General features: G+C 49.0%; 1 protein-coding gene across 1 annotated transcript in view; it reads left to right on the forward strand.

Moving 5' to 3' along the window:
- Positions 1-1548: 1548 nt before the first annotated feature.
- The window catches only part of BICDL1 (BICD family like cargo adaptor 1), a 61717-nt gene continuing 38703 nt past the window's right edge, over positions 1549-24562 (forward strand). Inside the window, exons 1-2 of the mRNA XM_068136202.2 lie at positions 1549-1996; positions 11189-11404. Of these exons, the coding sequence (XP_067992303.2) occupies positions 1781-1996; positions 11189-11404 (432 nt within the window). The 5' untranslated portion in view covers positions 1549-1780. The remainder of the gene's footprint in view (positions 1997-11188; positions 11405-24562) is intronic.

Raw genomic sequence — 24562 nt, forward strand, 5'->3', positions numbered from 1 at the left:
TTCAGCGCTCGTCATCACTGGGCCCCTTTCAGCGCGCATCATCACCAGGCCCCTTTCAGCACGCGCCATCACCAGCCCCTTTCAGCACGAGTCTTTACCAGGCCCCTTTCAGCGCTCGTCATCACCGGGCCCCTTTCAGCGCGCGTCATCACCAGGCCCCTTTCAGCACGCGCCATCACCAGGCCCCTTTCAGCACGCGCCATCACCAGCCCCTTTCAGCGCGAGTCATTACCAGGCCCCTTTCAGCGCTCGTCATCACCGGGCCCCTTTCAGCGCGCGTCATCAGCAGGCCCCTTTCAAAACGCGCCATCACCGGCCCCTTTCAGCACGAGTCATTACCGGGCCCCTTTCGGCACGAGTCATTACCGGGCCCCTTTCGGCGCTCGTCATCACCGGGCCCCTTTCGGCGCGCGTCATCACCGGGCCCCTTTCAGCGCGCGTCATCACCAGGCCCCTTTCAGCACGCGTCATCACCGGGCCCTTTCAGCGCGAGTCATTACCAGGCCCCTTTCAGCGCTCATCATCACCGGGCCCCTTTCAGCGCGCGTCATCACCAGGCCCCTTTCAGCACGCGTCATCAGCGGCCCCTTTCAGCGCTCGTCATCACCGGGCCCCTTTCAGCGCGCGTCATCACCGGGCCCCTTTCAGCGCTCGTCATCACCGGGCCCCTTTCAGCACGCGTCATCACCGGGCCCCTTTCAGCGCTCGTCATCACCGGGCCCCTTTCAGCGCTCGTCATCACCGGGCCCCTTTCAGCGCGCGTCATCACCGGGCCCATTTCAGCGCGCGTCATCACCGGGCCCCTTTGAGCGCGCGTCATCACCGGGCCCCTTTCAGCGCACGTCATCACCAGGCCCCTTTCAGCACGTGTCATCACCGGGCCCTTTCAGCGCACGTCATCACCAGGCCCCTTTCAGCACGCGTCATCACCGGGCCCTTTCAGCGCACGTCATCACCAGGCCCCTTTCAGCACGTGTCATCACCGGGCCCTTTCAGCGCGAGTCATTACCGGGCCCATTTCAGCGCGCGTCATCACCGGGCCCCTTTCAGCGCGCGTCATCACCGGGCCCTTTCAGCGCGAGTCATCACCGGGCCCCTTTCAGCGCGCGTCATCACCGGGCCCCTTTCAGCACACGTCATCACCGGGCCCTTTCAGCGCGAGTCATCACCGGGACCCTTTCAGCGCGCGTCATCACCGGGCCCCTTTCAGCGTGCGTCATCACCAGGCCCCTTTCAGCACACGTCATCACCGGGCCCTTTCAGTGCGAGTCATCACCGGGCCCCTTTCAGCACGCTTAAAGTATTCTATGAATACCATGTAGTTTTCAAAGTGTTAGTCAGTTACATTTATCGATTGAAATCTCAAAAATGTTAAATCATCAATAAAATTGGGTTCAGAAATAATTTATCAGTAAGTGTGGATATGAAGAAGGCGAACGCTGTAAGATTAAAGTTCGAAAACAATGATTTTACCAACGTTCAAAAAAAAAAAAACGCGATGACGTAAACGCGCCGCGACAGCGTGCAGGTAAAGCCACGCCCACGTAAAGGATCCTTCCCCAGAGTCGATTTAAAAGGTTGTGCGTAACAGCCCCGTCTCACTGGTTTAGCATGGCGTGTTTGCGGCCCGAGTCATAGCTCGGTGATCAGTTCGGAAACTGTTCGCGGTTCGTGTGGTTGAGAAGTTTAGTTTCGGCGTTAACGAGTTTTTAAGACTTCGCTGGTTCCACGATAATCGAGCTCACCTGCTGCGCCCCTGGTGCACTATAACCCGTAGCGGATGCGCGATATGAACGAGACTGTTAAACCCGCGGGAGACTCGCTGGACGAGGACGAGCGATGGCCCCGCGGTGAGGAAGGACTCCGGGCCGCCTTGAGCGAGAAGGACTCGGACCTTCAACTGACTGCTCGCTTGGGGAAGGCTTTGTTGGAGAAGAACGAAGAGCTGCGATGTGAGGAGGAGGTGCTGCGGGCCGAGCTGCACCAATGCACTGAGGTACTGAAACCGCGAGCACCCGTCACGGTACCGAGGTACTGAACCCGCGAGCACCCGTCACGGTACCGAGGTACTGAACCTGCGAGCACCCATCACGGTACCGAGGTACTGAACCTGCGAGCACCCTTTACGGTACCGAGGCACTGAACCCGCGAGCACCCGTCACGGTACCGAGGCACTGAACCCGCGAGCACCCGTCACGGTACCGAGGCACTGAACCCGCGAGCACCCGTCACGGCACCGAGGTACTGAACCCGTGAGCGCCCGTCACGGTACCGGGGCACTGAACCCGCGAGCACCCGTCACGGTACCGAGGCACTGAACCTGCGAGCACCCGTCACGGCACTGGGGTACTGAACCCGCGAGCACCCGTCACGGTACCGAGGCACTGAACCTGCGAGCGCCCGTCACGGTACCGGGGCACTGAACCCGCGAGCACCCGTCACGGCACCGAGGTACTGAACCCGCGAGCACCCGTCACGGTACCGAGGTACTGAACCTGCGAGCACCCGTCACGGCACTGGGGTACTGAACCTGCGAAAGCCCGTCACGGCACCTAGGTACTGAATCCGCGAGCACCCGTCACGACACCGAGGTACTGAACCCGCGAGCACCCGTCACGGCACCGAGGTACTGAACCCGTGAGCGCCCCGACCCCGTAACCGTCACGGCACCGAGGTACTGAACCCGTGAGCGCCCCGACCCCGTAACCGTCACGGCACCGAGGTACTGAACCTGCGAGCGCCCCATTCCCGTCCCCGTCCCCGTACCGAGGTACTGAACCCGCGAGCACCCCTTCCCAGCGACTAGGTACTGAACCTGTGAGCCCCCCTTCCCAGCGACTAGGTACTGAACCCGCAAGCACCCCTTCCCAGTGCCAAGGTACTGAATTCACGATCACTACTCTGTCCCAGGTCTACGCTTGAACAGTTATAAACCTCTTGTTTAGCACTTGTTGGTACAGCACTTGTTGGTACAGCACTTGTTGGTACAGCACTTGTTGGTACAGCACTTGTTGGTACAGCACATGTTGGTACAGCACATGTTGGTACAGCACATGTTGGTACAGCACATGTTGGTACAGCACATGCTGGTACAGCACATGTTGGTACAGCACTTGGTGGTACAGCACTTGTTGGTACAGCACTTGTTGGTACAGCACTTGCTGGTACAGCACTTGGTGGTACAGCACTTGTTGGTACAGCACCTGTTGGTACAGCACTTGTTGGTACAGCACTTGTTGGTACAGCACTTGTTGGTACAGCACTTGTTGGTACAGCACTTGTTGGTACAGCACTTGGTGGTACAGCACTTGTTGGTACAGCACTTGTTGGTACAGCACTTGTTGGTACAGCACTTGTTGGTACAGCACTTGTTGGTACAGCACCTGTTGGTACAGCACCTGTTGGTACAGCACTTGTTGGTACAGCACTTGTTGGTACAGCACTTGTTGGTACAGCACTTGTTGGTACAGCACTTGTTGGTACAGCACTTGTTGGTACAGCACTTGTTGGTACAGCACCTGTTGGTACAGCACCTGTTGGTACAGCACTTGTTGGTACAGCACTTGTTGGTACAGCACCTGTTGGTACAGCACTTGTTGGTACAGCACTTGTTGGTACAGCACCTGTTGGTACAGCACTTGTTGGTACAGCACTTGTTGGTACAGCACTTGTTGGTACAGCACCTGTTGGTACAGCACTTGTTGGTACAGCACTTGTTGGTACAGCACTTGTTGGTACAGCACTTGTTGGTACAGCACTTGTTGGTACAGCACTTGTTGGTACAGCACTTGTTGGTACAGCACTTGTTGGTACAGCACTTGTTGGTACAGCACTTGTTGGTACAGCACTTGTTGGTACAGCACTTGTTGGTACAGCACTTGTTGGTACAGCACCTGTTGGTACAGCACTTGTTGGTACAGCACTTGTTGGTACAGCACTTGTTGGTACAGCACTTGTTGGTACAGCACTTGTTGGTACAGCACTTGTTGGTACAGCACTTGTTGGTACAGCACTTGTTGGTACAGCACTTGTTGGTACAGCACTTGTTGGTACAGCACTTGTTGGTACACCACTTGGTACAGGGAACTGGTACATCTGGTTTTTGGTTTTGTTGGACTTGTTTCTGTTCTAATCCGGTTTGCGGGTTCAAATCGTGACCCCAACTGGAAGGCAATTCCAAACTACCCACTGCGTTTAATGGTCCACAGCGCAGATTTTGCAGGTGTTTATTTTGTGATGGTATTTGATGTTTACCCAGGGCGTATACAATTTATGGTTGTTGTTGGTACTGGCTTTGGTGAAACATTAATAACCGTGCCATTGATGCAAGGGTGCTTTCGGCACTGTGATTGGTTGGTTTGATCCTCGTAAATATTCCATCAAAGCTGGTCACTCGCCTCGTTTGACATTGTTATGAACACCGAATCCACAACAGGATCAACATTCCCACCTCCTGGTCCCCAAACATCCACCTCCTGGTCCCCAAACATCCACCTCCTGGTCCCCAAACATCCACCTCCTGGTCCCCAAACATCCACCTCCTGGTCCCCAAACATCCACCTCCTGGTCCCCAAACATCCACCTCCTGGTCCCCAAACATCCACCTCCTGGTCCTCAAACATCCACCTCCTGGTCCCCAAACATCCACCTCCTGGTCCCCAAACATCCACCTCCTGGTCCCCAAACATCCACCTCCTGGTCCCCAAACATCCACCTCCTGGTCCCCAAACATCCACCTCCTGGTCCCCAAACATCCACCTCCTGGTCCCCAAACATCCACCTCCTGGTCCCCAAACATCCACCTCCTCACCCTTCACACCATCGAGGGTTCCAAATCAAAGTTTTGGTCGCCGCTCATTTTCTACCCTCGTCGTTCTTTGTGGTATTAATTGGTGTAACACGAGCAACTTGCATGTGAACACACGTGTGTTGTCGTTCACATCGTTCCTGTGAAAATGAGGGCCAGCTCCTGTTTTCCACCTTCCGTTTGCTCCCGAATCCGCTTGCGGTTTGTCTTGCGGTTTGGGAGTCGCCGTTGCTCGAGTTGTGCAGGAAAACCTCCTTATTTTGTTCCTTTTTTCCCCCAATTTTGTTTTTCTATTTTTGAGATGCAATTTCAATCGGAGTGCCAAGGAAGTTGATAAAATGGTGCACGGAGATCGGAAGCCTCCCCTTTTTTAATGTTTATTTCATTTCTCCATTTGTGTTTTACATATTGAAGTTGTTTGTCTCGTTTTGAACTCAGGGTACCTGTGGCACTTGAAGGGACTCATTCGGAATATGACTGATCACAATTCGGGCTGCCACCTCCGCCTCGCACCTCGCACCTTGCACCTTGCCCGGATTGATGCTGCTATGGAAACGAAGGCCTTCAGGTCTCTGGCCCTATCCCATCGCAGTATTTTACGGCCTCCATTTCTGGTCGTGCGCCGTCTGCCCTTTCCGTGCTCCGTCCTACCCTCTGCCCCCTCCGTGCTCCGTCCTACCCTCTGCCCCCTCCGTGCTCCGTCTGCCCTTTCTGTGCTCCGTCCTACCCTCTGCCCCCTCCGTGCTCCGTCCTACCCTCTGCCCCCTCCGTGCGCCGTCTGCCCTTTCCGTGCTCCGTCCTACCCTCTGCCCCCTCCGTGCTCCGTCCTACCCTCTGCCCCCTCCATGCGCCGTCTGCCCTTTCCGTGCTCCGTCCTACCCTCTGCCCCCTCCGTGCTCCGTCCTACCCTCTGCCCCCTCCCACCGAGTTTCTGCAGGGCGGGCGCACACGCACGGTCTGCCAAGAATCCCCTCCAAGTGAAACTGCCTAAAATCCAGAATCATTGCTCTGTCCACTCATTCGTTCCTTCCTCCCTCCCTCCCCCCATCTCTGGGACAAACTCCCTCACTCTCTTCAATCCCACTCCTCGTTTCCTCGTCTTTAAAACAGCTGTTCACCACCATCTCAGATCATCCACAATCCAAAAGCATGATCTTTTTCTATCCCCATTTACCCTACATTCCTTCTGGGAACATCTAACCCTACATTCCTTCCCACACCCATTATTTGTCCAGGTTTGCCTCAATTTTGTCCTTCGACTCATTGCTGAAGTTGTCACGTTACCTCAAACGCCCCACCCCCTCTCTACAGTTTTTGTTCCGTTGTAGTCTGAACCATTCAGTGTTCTAGCTCTTCCATGAGCCTCGACTTTGTATACAAACAAGAATGACCGTACTGTGGTTGCAACCTGCAACAAAATCTGGTAGCGGCCCGGTTGGAAAACGCATTTGTTGCGTTATTAAATAATTAACTCGACACCTCTCATCCATGTCACCCTCCGCCACAGTTATATCAGAACGAGCAGATCCATCACGCGGTTACGGATTTTCCACATATCAGAGCTGCTCGCGGTATACAACGCTCAGTTGAGGACTATTCTCTCTCCAATGGGCTGGCCGCCAGCATCACGTCTGTCTTTCCTGGATTCCGTATAATCGAAAGCTCTCAAAGTTATTGGCATCTCCTGTGGTGAAGCCGAAGCACATGGTCTGTTGCTCTCACATCACACATAGGTCAGTGGTCTCTGTTTTCTTCCGTCTCTGCTCCAATATTGTACCCTCTGCTCTCTATCCGACGACCCTTCCCAGCACCCCAAGGATGCAGGTGTTCTTCCAGAACCCCCTCCCCTCTCCCCCTCCTCTTGGTTAATCTTTCAAAATGCAGGTTGACTTGTACACCTCAACTTTACAATCTCTGATTCTCCCATCTATTGAACCACCTTTCAGAGGCTGTTCTCTCTCTTCCCTCCAGAGTTTCACCCAAGCGGTACACCACCGCCATTATCCTCATTACCTCCGTTAACGTTTTCTCTCCCAACCATCTTGCTAGCTTGCGTTTCCTCCCCTACTCCATCTCCTTTTACCTGTTTGTTCATTTCCTTGATGTTTGTCCCACTCTCAGTTATATCTTGCTCTTCCACGAGTCTCAATCCTGTAAAGAAGAAGAAAAAAAACAAGTACCATACTCCTGATGCTGCTGAAACGATCTCTTGTCTGTTTATGCTGGATTTTGGCCGTGACTTCCACGCAGTCCTTCCTGCAGTGGAACGAAGGAAGGATCTGTTCAGGGTGCCGGCGATGACTTTCCTATTATTTGTGAAAGACACCATTGTATTTTTTAACGTCCAGCAGTGCTGACAAACCTCCGGCTTAACGTCCATCCAACGGACGGTGCACACATTGATGAATCGCCCTGCATTTGAAACTCCAGGACGAACGATTATAGCTGGGCCGAGATACGAACTCAGGTGATGGTACATTAAAAAAAAAAAAAAAAAAAAAAAAAAAAAAACAGATTGTACATACCTCGAAGCTATCTTACCTATCACTTAGAATGTGTATATCCGAGGTTTACTTTAATTTAAAGATTCTAAACCATCCTTGGTGAGAGAATATAATGTATACAAGTGAGCACGGATGTCGATTAGCAGGATTATTCTAAATGTGTCCGGGTTTTGGGGCCCGGACCTCATGTTTTGCTTTAACCAAGGCCTCGATTGCCACAAAAAAAAATCAGATGTGATGGGATTCTCATCACATGTTTATTTATTTATTGGTAAGGAAATTTTCCTACTTTATCAAAGTGAACCGACAAACCTAACCAGATTTTGATCAATTGCACTACTTTGTCCTGCAGGCTATCTCTAAGTTGTGGACAGATTCGGACGAAATCTGTTCAACAGGTTGGGCATGTGACGAGGGCCAATTGATTCAATTTTGGTGGAGATCCAGATCCAGATCTGATAATTACCTTCGCCACCAAAGGTGGATGGAGGTTATGTTTTCACCTCTGTCTGTCTGTTTGTGAACAAAATATCTCAAAAAGTTGTGGACGGATTTGGAAGAAATTTGGCAGAGATGTAGCATGTGTGACGAGGACGAAATGATTATATTTTGGTGAAGATCCAGATTTGGATCCGGATACAAGCATTTTTATATGAATCTTCACCATTGGGAGATAGGGCCACAAACGATACATAGCTGGACATCTCAAAGTTATGGATTGATTTGGACGAAACTTGGTGGACCGGTTTGGTGTGTGACGAGGAAGAATCGATTCAATTTTGGTGAAGATCGGGATTCGGATCCAGCTCATTAATTTTTTTCAGTGATTCTTCACTATTGGGATTTGAAACATTCCAATAGTTTTTGGCTATTCAATATTCAACATTCCAATAGCAATAGACTCAGCAGCGGTTGCTGGAGTGAGATGTGCATGGAAGAAGTTTCGGGAACTGAGTGGCGTGCTGACGAGGAGGGGAGTGTCGTTGAAGCTGAAGGGAAAGGTGTATGCTGCATGTGTGAGAAGTGTTATGATTTATGGGAGCGAGACATGGGTAATGAACGTAGAGCAGCAACGAAGGCTGGAAAGGGTGGAAATGCGAATGGTTCGGTGGATGTGCGGAGTATCGTTGAGAGAGAGGAAGACAAATGATGAATTGCGAAAGATGATGGGAATAGAGCCTGTGATTGGTGCTGTGAAGAGGAACAGGTTGAGATGGTTTGGTCATGTGTTGAGGAAGGATGAAAGTGACTGGTTGAGAAGATTGATGGAAATGAATGTAGAAGGAAGTCGAGTACGGGGAAGACCGAGAAAGACTTGGCTAAAGATGGTGGAAGAAGAAATGCGGGCAAGGGGGTTAACAAGGAGAGATGCAGAAAATAGGGCAAAATGGAGAAGATTGTCATGGGGACCACAAGGCTAACCCCCGCTCTAGCAGGGAAAATGGCCTTAAAATGCATGTTGTTGTTGTTGTTGTTGTTGTTGTTCACTATTGGGAGATAGGGCCAAAAACTATACATAGCAGGATATCTCAAAAAGTTGTGGACGGATGATTTTGATTAAATGTGATTCTGTATTGTGATTTTCTGGTCTACTCTGGGATACAAAATGTAAACTGCTCACTTGGCGGAGGTATGCTCTCTACTGAGTGCCATTGTTGTTTTGTAAGTGATTCTTCACCATGAAGTGATCGGGCTAAAACCGATTATGTAGCATGATATCCCAAAAGGTTGTGGACAGGTTGGGTGTTAGATATTTTATTAATTATTATTATTTAGTTATTTTATTAACGCACAGGTTGTAAACCTGGTGCGTTATAGCGTTTGCCTGGGAATTTCTGTCTCTCCAAAAGTGAAGCTCCAACAGTGTAGACGTTTCTGTCGCTCAGATGTGTAGACAGTTTCTGTCGCTCAGATGTGTAAACATGACGTCATCAAATCTATATTTAGGCTAACCATGGGCTACCCCTTTGGCTGGTACGCGGCCGCTCGCTAGTACATAATATAGGATATATTTGTTATATGTTATGTTATAGGATATATAGGATATATGTTATATGATATAGGATATATATAGGATAGGTTATAGGATATATATGTTATAGGCCAGGACCCTAATGACCCAGAGGACCCAAATGACCCAGAGGACCCAAATGACCCAGAGGACCCAAATGACCCAGAGGACCCAAATGACCCAGAGGACCCAAATGACCCAGAGGACCCAAATGACCCAGAGGACCCAAATGACCCAGAGGACCCAGAGGACCCAGAGGACCCAGAGGACCCAGAGGACCCAGAGGACCCAAATGACCCAGAGGACCCAAATGACCCAGAGGACCCAAATGACCCAGAGGACCCAAATGACCCAGAGGACCCAAATGACCCAGAGGACCCAAATGACCCAGAGGACCCAAATGACCCAGAGGACCCAAATGACCCAGAGGACCCAAATGACCCAGAGGACCCAAATGACCCAGAGGACCCAAATGACCCAGAGGACCCAAATGACCCAGAGGACCCAAATGACCCAGAGGACCCAGTCATCAGAGATGTCTGGGTCATTTGGGTCCTCTGGGTCATTTGGGTCCTCTGGGTCATTTGGGTCCTCTGGGTCATTTGGGTCCTGGCCAACCTGGCCAACCAAGGCCAACCTGGGCGGAATCCAAGTGGATTCACTTGACTTGTTTTATTGGTGATTCTTTAGCATTGAGAGATGGTGCCAAAATCGATATAAAACACGATATTTCAAATGGTTCAACAAGTTGTGACAAAACTTGGTGGATGAGTTGGTTCGGTGACGAGAACGAGCCGATTCGATTTTGGTTCAGGTAAGAATCCAGATCCGGCCTATCGGTGGGATACAAAACGTAAACTGTTCAACCTGGTGGAGGTATGCTCTGTACCGAGTGCCGTTCTCGTTTGTTCTTTTTTTGCAGGTGCTGACGCATTTCTGCACAACGCTGTGAAATGTGATGTCCTTAAAATGTATTTTCAAAAATGACATGAGTATGTAGCAAAGCGTTCTTTAAACTGGATGTGTCATGTTCGGTGTAATGCAAAATTTCTGATTTGCACGCATTTGAATGCTTTTAAGCATCCTTAAGCATTTAAGCATTTTAAGCACCTGAACAACATCGCCCGTCTCCGTCCATCCCTCTCCTCCACGGCTGCAGAAACCCTCATCCACGCCTTCATCACTTCCCGTCTGGACTACTGCAATAGCCTCCTCTTTGGTTCACCCCCAAAAATCACCAATAAACTCCAATACATTCAGAACTCCGCTGCCCGTCTACTCACCCTTTCCCGGACCCGTGACCACATCACCCCCGTCCTTTACAAGCTTCACTGGCTCCCCATCCCCCAGAGAATCCAGTACAAAATCCTCCTCTTGACCTACAAAGCCCTCCATAACCTGGCCCCATCCTACCTGGCTGACCTCTCCAGACACACTCCCACCCGCAACCTCCGCTCTGCTGGTACCAACCTCCTGACCCCCCCCATCCGGACCAAATTTAGATCCTGGGGGGACAGGGCCTTCTCCATCGCTGCTCCCACCCTCTGGAACTCGCTACCTCACACCATCAGAGACTCCTCCTCACTCACCACATTCAAAACATCACTCAAGACCCACCTGTTCAACACTGCATTCAACATTTAACCCACAGCATTTAACCCCTGACTATCACTTCTCCTTCTCCCTCCTTTGTGCTTTGAATATTTCCCTATTGATTCTTCTTTTTTGCAATTGTTTTTATGTTTTGCTATGCATTATGTTTTGCACTCTGTCAAAGCGTCTTTGGGCTTCCTGAAAAGCGCTATATAAAATAAATGCATTATTATTATTATTATTATTAAGTGCATCCAACTCGTGACTTTGCAGACCTTGGCACAAGTGCGCTATGAGGCCCTTCGCAACCAGGAGTTGAGGGAAGCCGAGTGGGAGACGAGGACCGCAGAACTGGAGGCCGAGCTGTCCCGGGGACGCCACGACCTCGCGCAGCAGAGGAGGCTTAACCACCAGACCGTCGAGGCCCAGGAGGCCCGTGCGCAACAACTGGGAGAGGAGAACCAGAAGCTGCTCCAAGAGCTTGCCGGTGTAAGTGTGTCGTTGCACAATCCGGGTACACGTGAGAAGCAAAACCATCTGAAATTGTGCTTTCGCCAAAGGTGCTCCTTTCGAAGCGATCGTTTCCATTTTGTAACGTTTTCTCCACGCTCGCAATAACACGCAACGATCCCCACCCGTTCAAATGATCATCCATGGATGTTTTGTTTTGATCTCGGCTGAGGACGGATAAACCTTTGGGAAACCATGCGAGTGGCTCCGAGGGTCTTTGTACCTATTGGCTAATGGTGCGTGAAAAGCACTTTGGTCGTTTTGAGTGAAACTAAAACTGGAGCAAAATGGTTTGGATTTCACTGGAAGTAACTTTTGTCCATGAAAGTGTGCACGTGCGTGTGGGATACACAACAGCAAGTGTCTAATTGGTTCTAAACGTCTACAGTGAAAAATTAATTCTTTTTATAGCTCTGTGTACTTGGTGTGTTTCCATGGTGACGATTGAATTCCCTCTCTTTAGTTATGTTATCCCACCGGTCGTCTTCTACTCGAAATGCTGACTTCTGTTCAGGAAGCATCCTTGACTATTCAAGTGCTCCTGCTGGTACCTTCTTGCGATCCGTCGTAACTTAGATGAGCATTTGTAATACGAATGTGCATTCTTCTTCTTCTCCTTCTTCTTCTTCCTCATTTCCCTTTATAATGGGTGAGGCCTAATGTGTACAAAGCTGCTTCTTCAATTTGTCTGCTCCTCAATTTGTCACACCAGGTGCCCAGCCCACCTCAGCCAGCTCTTTACCAATCCCTCTGTCACGCTTGTCGTCCTATCAATCTTCCTCAGCTCATCCATTCTTCTTCTATCCACCCTCTTCGCTCCTGCTATCCTTCTGACCCATTTGGTTTTGCAGACCTGCAGCCTCTGTTGTTGCTTCTCCATCAGTGTCACCATCTCCAGATCGTAAAGTTAGGCCAGCATTGTACATGACCCCAGATCTTCCCATTTCTATTTCCTGTCGGTCGTTATTCACCAACTTTCCTCCATGCACATGCACCCACCTGCCCTCCTACTCACCTCTGCCTCTGAACGACCATGTTCGATCATCGTTCCACCTTGAAACTCGAATATGCTTCCCTGCCAGATCTTCTTCCCCACTAAACTGATGTTCATTTCCTTTCTCTGCTGTTTGACCCACATTAACTCGGCCTTCTCCGGGCTCCTTTTCAATCCATGTCTCTCGAGCTCATCCTTCCACTCTTCAAAGGCCTCCCGCATTTCCTGCCCACCTTATGCCACAATATCTAGATTGTCTGCATGGATCCCTCACTGACCCTCGTGCTCACCAGCTCCATCACCATAATAAACAATAGTGCATTGAGTGAACTTCCCTGCCTGAATCCAATGTTCACGCTGAACTCTTCTGACGACCCATGACCAACCAAAACTCTTGGTTTCATTCCCGCATACATACCTTCCACCAACCTAACTTCTGCTTCAGAGCTCTATCTCATCTCAGCAATGCCATCGCCATCTATCTCTGCCATCACCGTCTATCTCTGCCATCACCATATATCTCTGCCATCGCCGTCTATCTCTGCCATCGCCGTCTATCTCTGCCATCGCCGTCTATCTCTGCCATCGCCGTCTATCTCTGCCATCGCCGTCTATCTCTGCCATCGCCGTCTATCTCTGCCATCGCCGTCTATCTCTGCCATCGCCGTCTATCTCTACCATCGCCGTCTATCTCTGCCATCCCCTTCTATCTGTGCCATCGCCGTCTATCTCTGCCATCGCCGTCTATCTCTGCCATCGCCGTCTATCTCTGCCATCGCCGTCTATCTCTGCCATCGCCGTCTATCTCTGCCATCGCCGTCTATCTCTGCCATCGCCGTCTATCTCTGCCATCGCCGTCTATCTCTGCCATCGCCGTCTATCTCTGCCATCGCCGTCTATCTCTGCCATCGCCGTCTATCTCTGCCGTCGCCGTCTATCTCTGCCATCGCCGTCTATCTCTGCCGTCGCCGTCTATCTCTGCCGTCGCCGTCTATCTCTGCCGTCGCCGTCTCTCTCTGCCGTCGCCGTCTATCTCTGCCGTCGCCGTCTATCTCTGCCGTCGCCGTCTCTCTCTGCCGTCGCCGTCTCTCTCTGCCGTCGCCGTCTATCTCTGCCGTCGCCGTCTATCTCTGCCGTCGCCGTCTATCTCTGCCGTCGCCGTCTATCTCTGCCGTCGCCGTCTATCTCTGCCGTCGCCGTCTATCTCTGCCGTCGCCGTCTATCTCTGCCGTCGCCGTCTATCTCTGCCGTCGCCGTCTCTCTCTGCCGTCGCCGTCTATCTCTGCCATAGCCATCTATTTGCACATTTGTACATTGTATTTGCACTTCAATTACTTGATAGTCTTCCAGCCAACGCTATTAACTTCCTCCTCTTCTGCACGTGCAAAACAAACACAACGGACTTGTACCTGGTTGTGACATTCTCGCACCGCCACCTTAGTCCCTTCAGCTGTTGCTTCGTCAACAAATCCAATTCCGTTTTGTGCTCTCCTCTCGTGTGCGTGATCTTGTGGCTGTCCCGCTTCTGGGAGAATGAACCAGCTATGCGAAACCGCCCGTACACCGACGACACACTCCACTTGATTCGGTATTACCAACCATGCCATAACTATCTGTTCCTCCCGTCACTCCACTCTCACAACCTTGCTGATCCCTTCTGAAACTGATTCCAATTCCATTAGTTCTTCCATTTCTCCTACGTGTAACATGTTGTCATCCTCCGAACCTCCTCACTCGGTCTCAATTCCATTGGGTCTCCTGAACAAACAATACGCCCAACCTGCTCTGCATCATGTCCACAACCTTGACTCCCATCCCCTCCACCGATCCCACATTCAGACTAGGTACCGTGATCTCACATAGGAACTGCTGCCATTCTGGCAGACCTCTTGCCATCTTGGATAGTTTGGGATGTTATGGTTACTCGGCAGTGCTGCCTGTGCTAACCTTCACCCATGGGGTTTTGAAAGTGCATCCATGGGGTATTTTATCTCTGTTCTGAACACAGCATTGTACGGTGTGAATTGCTGGTGTGAGGGCATTTTTTGGGGCCTGGATTACGGTGAGCTTGCACAACAGGCAAATAAGCGGAGATATGATGACCCAACAAGATTGTTGTTTTGGAAGGTGATCTATGTTCTACATTTTAGCCTCGCGTTGTGTTTTGGGCCGAAATAGATTGACAGTGTCACGTGGGTTAAATGTCAATGTTTTGCATGTCTAAATGCGTCGTTCTTTTTTAGACGGGCATCAAAATTCCTTTGTATTGACAAAATGATGAATGTGGTGAACTTTTGTATAAAAATGTACATTTTAAGACTTAATGGTCGGAGCATCTGCTCCTGGTCTGGGAAGTCGGTGGATCGAACCCGGCCCTGACCGAATTGCACCAAAAACGTTTTCAAATGATAAACCGCATTTTAAACGGATTGGGCACGAACAAGCAACCCAGGTTGGCGTTTCCATCCGAGCACGTACCTCGTCAATTTGTCTCTGATTTAAGAATGATGTCGTTGTGTAGAAGTACACCGATGTCCCCCGATGTCCTTGTCCTGCATGTGATGTGTGCAGGCATCTAACGAACCCTGGTCGCTATGAAAAGTGGGAAACAACCGTGCGTTTCCGAGTATGATTTGAACCTGGAAGGTTGAGCGCACATTTTACTCTGACGCACAAAACGCATGCGAGCTTCCTTGAAGGCTTCCTTGAAGGACCTTGAAGGCTTCCTTGAAGGCTTCCTTGAAGGCTTCCTTGAAGGCTTCCTTGAAGGCTTCCTTGAAGGACCTTGAAGGACCTTCCTTGAAGGCTTCCTTGAAGGACCTTGAAGGCTTCCTTTAAGGACCTTGAAGGCTTCCTTGAAGGACCTTGAAGGCTTCCTTGAAGGACCTTGAAGGCTTCCTTGAAGGCTTCCTTGAAGGACCTTGAAGGACCTTGAAGGACCTTCCTTGAAGGCTTCCTTGAAGGCTTCCTTGAAGGCTTCCTTGAAGGACCTTCCTTGAAGGCTTCCTTGAAGGACCTTCCTTGAAGGCTTCCTTGAAGGACCTTCCTTGAAGGCTTCCTTGAAGGCTTCCTTGAAGGCTTCCTTGAAGGCTTCCTTGAAGGAGCTTCCTTGAAGGCTTCCTTGAAGGGGCTTCCTTGAAGGACCTTCCTTGAAGGACCTTCCTTGAAGGACCTTCCTTGAAGGACCTTCCTTGAAGGACCTTCCTTGAAGGACCTTCCTTGAAGGCTTCCTTGAAGGACCTTGAAGGACCTTGAAGGACCTTCCTTGAAGGCTTCCTTGAAGGGCTCGTAATGTTCATTGAAGCTTTTTTGGAAACCCGATCGCCCGGCTCAATGTCGTTGTGCGGTGAAATTGACAAACGACTTGTTATCTGGCAAACCCGTTTTGAGCAAGCTGTTTTTGTGCTTTATTTATTTATTTTTGGCCTATGGAGACCATACAAGCCCAGTATAGTTGAATCAAAATGCTAATTTGATGAAATTCCTCAAGACTTTTGTTTGGGTTTTTAATGTCTTGCCCTGCTGCCTCATTGCTGCCAGCGTGGCCTAGAAATAAACTAAGAACACCGCACATAACTTATGCTACACCCCCACCCGTTGACGCATGTTGTGCGTATTTTCCTCCTTGGAAACATTTGTTTTTTTTAATGTATGCGAAGGGTGATGTGTACAATGTTGTTCAACTGCATTCTTACTACGTAATGATTTGCCGACGGCCTCGGCATGGCACTCTTGACGTCAGGCCTTTGTTGTTATCATTCCATGTTGGTTGTACATGACGGTTTAACCAAAACTTGGGTTTGTAGATTCTTGTGAAATTGTGTACGATTCAGTATTGCACAACTTTTTTTTTCTTTTTTTTTTCTTGTATACAAGATCGAGGCTCGTGAAAGAGCTAACGTTAATCACACAAAATGTCAAACCGACACATGAAACACAAAATAAGGGGAGCGGTAGACAAGATTGGGAGAGAGGGGGAAGGACACAAACACAACATTTGAGAGCAGGGACATCGGGAAAATGTGGGAGGGGGAGGGTTTTTGGGGGAGGTGGGAGAGGTATAAAACACGTGAACACTGCAAGGACTTCCAGGAAAGAAGTTGGAATTTCAAAAACGTGGATCTGGGGTGAATTAGCGGGGGTAGTAAAGATCAAGGTTTTGGATGGGGGAAGATAAGAGATGGTGGTGAACAGCTGTTTTAAAGACCTGGAGGGAGGGGTGGGATTGAAGGGAGTGAGGGAGTTTGTTCCAGAGGCGGGTGAAAAGGGGAATGAAGTTGTGAAGGTGAGCAGAGAGTCTTGATTTTGGTAGTTTAACCATGAGAGGGTTGCAGGCAGAGCTTGTACAACCTGAAGGGATATTAGGGAGACAGAGCACAGAGAGAGCTGGGGGAGCAAGGCCGGAGAGGAGTCGGTAGAAGACAGAAAGACCACCAACCTGCCTGCGGTGAGTGAGTGAAAGGCCCTCGGAGTTAACTTCATCTCAGGAGATTCCAAAGATTCTGAACGCTTTGGTTTCAACAGCGTGAAGCCGAGGTAGGTGTGAGGCAGGAGCACCAGCCCAGAGGGGAGAGCAGTATGCCATTGAGCTGCGGATGAAAGCCTTGCATGTGGTGAGGAGCTCAGGTGTTCCGAGGAAGGACTTCGCACGACGGAGGATGCCCAGTCGGCGACTGGCTTTGGAGGCCAGCTTGGAAATGCGGTTTTCCCAAGAAAGATCATGGCAGATATTGAGACCCAAAAGCTTGAGCGACAGAATCTTCTTGGAACTTAAACATTAAATGTATCTTAGCATTCCTAGTTATCCCCACACTTTTTGAAAAAACCCAAAATAAACTGGGGATCGTGTAATCGGGTCTGTCCGTTTGTCCCGCTATCTCCTCCTGAACAGTTTTGCAGAAATTCACCAAACTTGGTAGTTATGATCACCACATGGCAAGAAGATGCAAAACATCATTTGGCAATGCCAACTGGGGTGGGGTCAAAAGGTCAAATACCATAAATTCAATTACGGGCACATTTTAAAACGTCTTTTGATGAAACGTGGTATATGCAATCAACATTGGGGGACGCATGAAATATGTAACGATGTTTTGGATTTGATATACTGGTGAATTCCCCGGGAGGTGGTGACTTGGGGTCACGGGGGTCAAATTGGGAAAAATATTTAACTCAAATTGTGACGTCTGGTCGATCCTCGTGGAACTTTATGCCATAATTTAAACTTTGCTTTAGGTGGGCATTTGCGGGGTCGCACCATCGACTTCGCTCCAGGTGTGCATTTTATGTGGTGGAACAGCAGGATGGTGCACAGGTGGTCCACTCGCTTTTGAACTGTCTAGTCTCTGTCAAATTCCGAGCGAGCGCTTCGCAGGTACGGAATGATTGCATCGCAAAGTGCACCATCCCTCGGATGGACGTTAAGCTGGCTGTCCTGTCTGCTAACATTCGTTGATGGACGTTTAAGATCCTGAGGTACCTTTCACGAATAGGGACCAAGTTATCTACGGCACGCTGAGCAAATTCCTGCCCAAGTTGCCTTGAGTCGAGCGTCGGGCCTGCCCATCCGGTTTCTGATCGGATTAGTGCCGCCTCCTCATACCTTGGATGATTTCTCCTCAGGTACAAGATCAAAACCTGTTCTTTAAACATTGTTGTGTTTTGGTGTTGCTCGTATGCGGCATGATTAAGTAAACACACAAGCCACATGTCACCAAGCTTGCTTGTGCCAATATATTGTTACGGAAATGACGTGTGGGTAATTGCACGATAGTTATATCCTAACGAGCGTCGGCATAAGCGTTTGTAAACCCAATTGGCATCGACCAGAATCGCGTACATAGTTGGATTACCTGTCACCTTTCATCCTCATGGCTGTTTTTCCTCCCATCTCCCATTCATGATTAATCTTCAGATCACACTCACTAATGGCTGCTCGACACGTGTTATTACGGAGCTGCGAACACGGGTTTTACAACCATGGCTGGTTAACGTGTTGTGCTACCTCGCACGATCGGTACCTCAACAGCGCATGCGCCGCACCTGTGCAGCGGTGGTTGGGAGTGCTGGCCATACAAAAATCCTGCTCCAACTTGGTTTGTAGTGTAGCAGCATAGCAAACCTGTTGTGCATTTTGTGATACAAGCACCAAATTTGGCACAAATGTACATTAATATGTTGCGAACATTTTCAGATATTGGGCCACTTGAAATTCCGTAATTTTTTTTTTCAAATTTTTTCAAATTTCGTAATTTCAAATTTTTCGGGTGACACCGTCACAATTTCGGTCTTCGAGGCCGGCCGATATAGTGGGGCGGCTTAGCCCAAATATTCAAAAGAATTGTGCATTTTGTGATACAAGCACCAAATTTGGCACAAATGTACATTAATATGTTGCGAACATTGTGTGGTCAGCAATGAAGACGAGAGTCTGAATTACATGTATGCAAAAGACCTTGTGAACCAGTGAAGCAAATACACGGGTAAGCATGAATTAAATCTAGGGCATGATATAATTTCCATGATGTTTACCTCTACACTCAATGGTGGAAGGAGGTAATGTTTTGATCCCAGCTTGTCTGTATGTCTGTTTGTCTGTTAGTCCACAAAATTCCAGACAAAGCTTGTAGTAGTGGTAGTTGTAGTGGTAGTGGTGATAACAGAAATTGTTATATAGAACTGAACTTATATTATTATTATATGCAGAAAATAACTTCATTTCTATATGCCCTGCAGTGGACAGGTTAATTGGTTTATGCACTGAAGGGGTCACCCTGGTGTGCACTGCTGTGTTCTGCCTCACTGAGTTGTTCAGGTATGATGTACTCAGCACAAGCTTCCGGTCGGCCCGGAGGTGGGGGTGCGGGGCCTGTCACGGAACGTCAAAACAAACGGCCTGCCTTGACCGCCCAAAAGTCGGGCGTGAGGGGCGCGTCCACTAATGGAACGCCTCTCGCTTCCCAGATCGAGGGCCACGTGGTCAGGAGAACCTCGTCCCTTCCGGTCACACTTTGCCTATCGGCCGGCCTCGAAGACCGAAATTGTGACGGTGTCACCCGAAAAATTTGAAATTACGAAATTTGAAAAAATTTGAAAAAAAAAATTACGGAATTTCAAGTGGCCCAATCTATCTATAATTCCAGTAATCTCTGTGTGTATGTGTGTGTGTATGTATGCGACAACGATTTCTCGACAACTACCGGTCCGATATACTTGAAACTTGCCAGGTATATTGCTGGGGACCCGAGGATGTGCCTTTTCAAGGTTTGAAATTAATCGGACAAGTACTTACCGAGCTATGGCGATTTAGCCGTTCGCCGTTCGCTTTGGCGTTGCGAATGGACCAAACCATTGCATGTAAATAGAGGGGGGGGTTCTGTGGTCGTTGCGAATGGACCAAACCATTCATGTAAATAGAGGGGGGGGATTGTCACTGTACTCGCAAGCCGTTCGCCGTTCGCTTTGGCGTTGCGAATGGACCAAAACATTTCATGTAAATAGAGGGGGGGGATATAATTTTAGATAGATATATAGTACGGGCATATATATAGTACGGGCATGCCCTAGTATCTGAAAATGTTCGCAACATATTAATGTACATTTGTGCCAAATTTGGTGCTTGTATCACAAAATGCACAATTCTTTTGAATATTTGGGCTAAGCCGCCCCACTATTGAGAGCAGGCCGGGCCAATTAGTTCCTTAAAACACCTGGGCAAAAAAAACCTTCCTCGGCAGTTGGCGTTAAGCCGGGTGTCCCGTCTGCTCGCCTCATGGCACCGGGTCAGTCGGTGTGGGCGGGGCATCCCATTTAGACCATGCCAGCCGACCCAAGTGTGGGACGACCGTATTTAACTGCTCCGTGATGGTCATTGGGGAGGCAGCTGGGTTTTGGCCTCGGCAATCTGACATCGCAAGTCTCCCGAGATGAACCTGTTCTCCAGAAGCTTGGAGGTCCAAACCTTTATACTACTTACCACCTTCTGCCTGATTCGCACCCGTTATTTCTCGGTGGACCATTGGGCACACTCGCCATGACGCCGCCGTCCTAATGATTTTCTTGTTAAATGATGCGTGTTGAAGATGTTGAATTGACAAAAATATAAATGTCGAGTTGGGTACTGCAGGCCTGAAACGCGTGGTGTGCTTGTCTGGACACAGGATGAAGGCAGGAAGAAGATTTTCCACAATTGGATGTCTTCACTGCGCAGTGCATAGTTTCGGATCTTCATCGTGTAATGTTCAGGCTTTAGACTTCAGGCTTTAGACTTCAGACTTCAGACTTTAGACTTTAGACTTTAGACTTTAGACTTTAGACTTCAGACTTCAGACTTCAGACTTCAGACTTCAGACTTCAGACATCAGACTTCAGACTTCAGACTTCAGACTTCAGACTTTAGACTTCAGACTTCAGACTTCAGACTTCAGACTTCAGACTGCAGACTGCAGACTGCAGACTTTAGACTTTAGACTTTAGACTTTAGACTTTAGACTTCAGACTTTAGACTTCAGACCTCAGACCTCAGACTTCAGACTTCAGACTTCAGACTGCAGACTGCAGACTTCAGACTTCAGACTTCAGACTTCAGACTTTAGACTTTAGACTGCAGACTTTAGACTTTAGACTTTAGACTGCAGACTTTAGACTTCAGACTGCAGACTTTAGACCTCAGACCTCAGACTTTAGACTTCAGAGCATTCACTGAGTATGGGCATTTGGCGGTTAAAATCTGTGGTTCCCTGGTTGATTCTTCTTCTTCTTTAATAGCCAAGTTCTTTTATTCCCACGTTCTTGTGGGGTTGGCTGAGGGAGGCCTGGCCAAGCTTTCACGAATCGGTTGGCCAGGCCTGACATTTGATTAAGCTTGGGGAATGAATATAACATTTGTCCATGGTGCCAGCGGTAGCTTGCCTATCCTTCACGAATGTCACGGTGGGATATTTAACGTCCGCTGACTGGTGTGGTGCCCCTGGCTGACTGGTGTGGTGCCCCTGGCTGACTGGTGTGGTGCCCCTGGCTGACTGGTGTGGTGCCCCTGGCTGACTGGTGTGGTGCCCCTGGCTGACTGGTGTGGTGCCCCTGGCTGACTGGTGTGGTGCCCCTGGCTGACTGGTGTGGTGCCCCTGGCTGACTGGTGTGGTGCCCCTGGCTGACTGGTGTGGTGCCCCTGGCTGACTGGTGTGGTGCCCCTGGCTGACGCTCTCCATTTTAAAATAATGGAGTTATGGACAAATAACCATATGATGGGCATCACGCACATTCACGTTCATTGTAAGGGAACTCTTATTAATGAAAGGAATTTGAATCTCATCCATCGACGAGTTTGATACGTTTAGCCGCCATTTTCTGGGTTGAGGGATTATGGTATAAACATCCTTTTGGAAAATGAATTTAATCAAGAGTGCTGCATTATCAGTGGGGAACCTCCACGTCTCCAAACTTTTTTTTTTTTTTTTTCTTCTTTTTTTCTATACAAGATCGAGGCTCGTGAAAGAGCGAACATTAATCACACAGAAAGACAAACCGACATAAAACATATAACATAGGGAGCGGTAGACAAGATGGGGAGAGAGGGGGAAGGACACAAACACAACATTTGAGAGCAGGGACCGAGAGACATGGAGAGATCTGAGAGGGGGGGGGGGGGCGTGGGAAGGGGGCAGTGGGAGAGGTATAAAACATATGGACACTGCCAGGACTTCCAGGAAAGAAGTTGGAATTTCAAACAAGGTGGATCTGGGGTGAATTAGCGGGGGTAGAAAAGATCAAGGTTTTGGATGGGGGAAGATAAGAGATGGTGGTGAACAGCTGTTTTAAAGACCTGGAGGGAGGAGTGGGGTTGAAGGGAGTGAGGGAGTTTGTTCCAGAGGCGGGAGAAAAGAGGAATGAAAGAGTGAAGGTGAGCGGAGAGCCGAGATTTCGGCAGTTTAACCATCAGAGGGTTGCTGGCAGATCTTGTGCGACCTGTAGGAATATTTGGGGGACAGAGCACAGAGAGAGCTGGGGGTGCAAGGCCGGAGAGGAGTCGGTAGAAGACAGAAAGACCACCTACCTGCCTGCGGTGAGTGAGTGAAAGGCCCTCAGAGATAGCTTCATCGCGGGAGATTCCAATAATTCTGAAAGCTTTGGTTTCAACAGCGTGAAGCCGAGCTAGGTGTGAGGCAGGAGCACCGGCCCATAGGGGAGAACAGTATTCCATTGAGCTGCGGATGAAAGCCTTGTATGTGGTGAGGAGCTCAGGTGTGCCGAGGAAGGACTTCGCACGACGGAGGATGCCCAGTCGGCGACTGGCTTTGGAGGCCAGCTTGGAAATGTGGTTTTCCCAAGAAAGATCATGGCAGATAGTGAGACCCAAAATCTTGAGCGACAGAACTTCTTGGAGAGGATTGTTGAGAAAGTAGATGGGAGGGTTGTCCAGTCGATCTTTTCGGAGAGACATAGTAAGAGTGTGAGATTTGTCAGGATTGAAAGACATGTTCCACTTGTTTGACCAGTCTGTGATTTTGTCCAGGTCTTCAGAGAGTGAGGAGGCAGCAGACTGCCGATCTGAGGGAAGAGGAATGGAGCGGCAGAGAGTGGAGTCATCAGCAAAGAGATAGAGAGGATTTTCGAGAGAGTCAGAGAGATCATTGATGAAGACCAGAAAAAGCACGGGGCCCAGAACACTTTAGACTAGACTAGACTAGACTAGACTAGACTAGACACTTTAGACTAGACTTTAGACTTTAGACACCCAAAAATAAATAAAATGGTGCAGTTGGAACCGCTTCACTAAGCCGCAAATCCTGCTAAAACGCATTTTGTGATTAAATGGACGTGACGTTTCACAACCTCGAAATTTTTGTTCCATTTTTATTATTCTATGACAGTAGGAACCCTTTGGAATAAAACGTGACACATACACACACACACACACACACACATACACACATACACACTTGATTTAAACCCGATGCATTGTGGCTTATTTCATTACTAGTAAATGAAATGTTTTGCATATTATATCCCCAAAGTTTGGGATCTGTTAAACTTTTGGTTAGAAAAATTCTTTTTGAAGAGCTTGATCCTTTTATTGCTTTTCAGGCTTATGAGCATAAAACCTTCCGCTTCCTGGGAATTCCAATCTTTGCATAATCGGGGGGGAAAGTGGTTGCTTTTGCTTGTGTGCTCGCTCCCTCCGTGTACCTGACCTGACCTGACTTGCTCCCTCCGTGTACCTGACCTGACCTGACTTGCTCCCTCCGTGTACCTGACCACCTCTATGTATATTTTCTGTTGCTTCGAGAACTATGTCCATATATAATTTGGAGTGCTTCTCGCATGTCCATCACACTTTATGCTAAAAGGTTCCTGTAGAATAATAAATAAAATGGTGCAGTTGGAACCGCTTCACTAAGCCGCAAATCCTGCTAAAACGCATTTTGTGATTAAATGGACGTGACGTTTCACAACCTCGAAATTTTTGTTCCATTTTTATTATTCTATGACAGTAGGAACCCTTTGGAATAAAACGTGACACATACACACACACACACACACATACACACATACACACACACATACACACATACACATACACATACACATACACACACATTCACACACACATTCACACACACACACACACACACACACACACACACACACACACACACACACACATCACGGGCTGCCCCTTTAGTAACACCAGCCGTGCCTACCCATTGCTTTGCTGTCTGACAGATCAAATGACCTTCTGTCCTGCAGTTTCAGCTGCTTTGCTGAAAAAAATTTTTTTTTTTTTTGTCGCTGCCCACCCCCACCCCACCTCACCCCTCCATTTTTCTCCCTAATATTACATCCCTGGGTAGTATTGGTCCAATACTGCCCAGGGGAGGGGGGGGGGTAGTTTTGGTACAATGGTTCATACAAAGTAGTGGATTTGAATAAAAGTTTTGTTAAATTTGAGTCAAAAGTACTGATTTTAAGTTAGAATTATTAGTTTATCTTCCATGATCCACAGTTAATTGCTTGATCATTAGCAAATTACCTCGTTGTGCGTTTCCCCAGCGTGAAACGAGTGTTGTGGTTTCCATTTATCTGTTTGTTCCGCACACGCCATGACTTGCCCACCAGGCATCGGTGCACCTGAGCTTCCGGCTGTG

The sequence above is a fragment of the Myxine glutinosa genome, chromosome 14, assembly GCF_964187855.1.
Source record: "Myxine glutinosa chromosome 14, kmMyxGlut1.1, whole genome shotgun sequence".
Taxonomy (NCBI): domain Eukaryota; kingdom Metazoa; phylum Chordata; class Myxini; order Myxiniformes; family Myxinidae; genus Myxine; species Myxine glutinosa.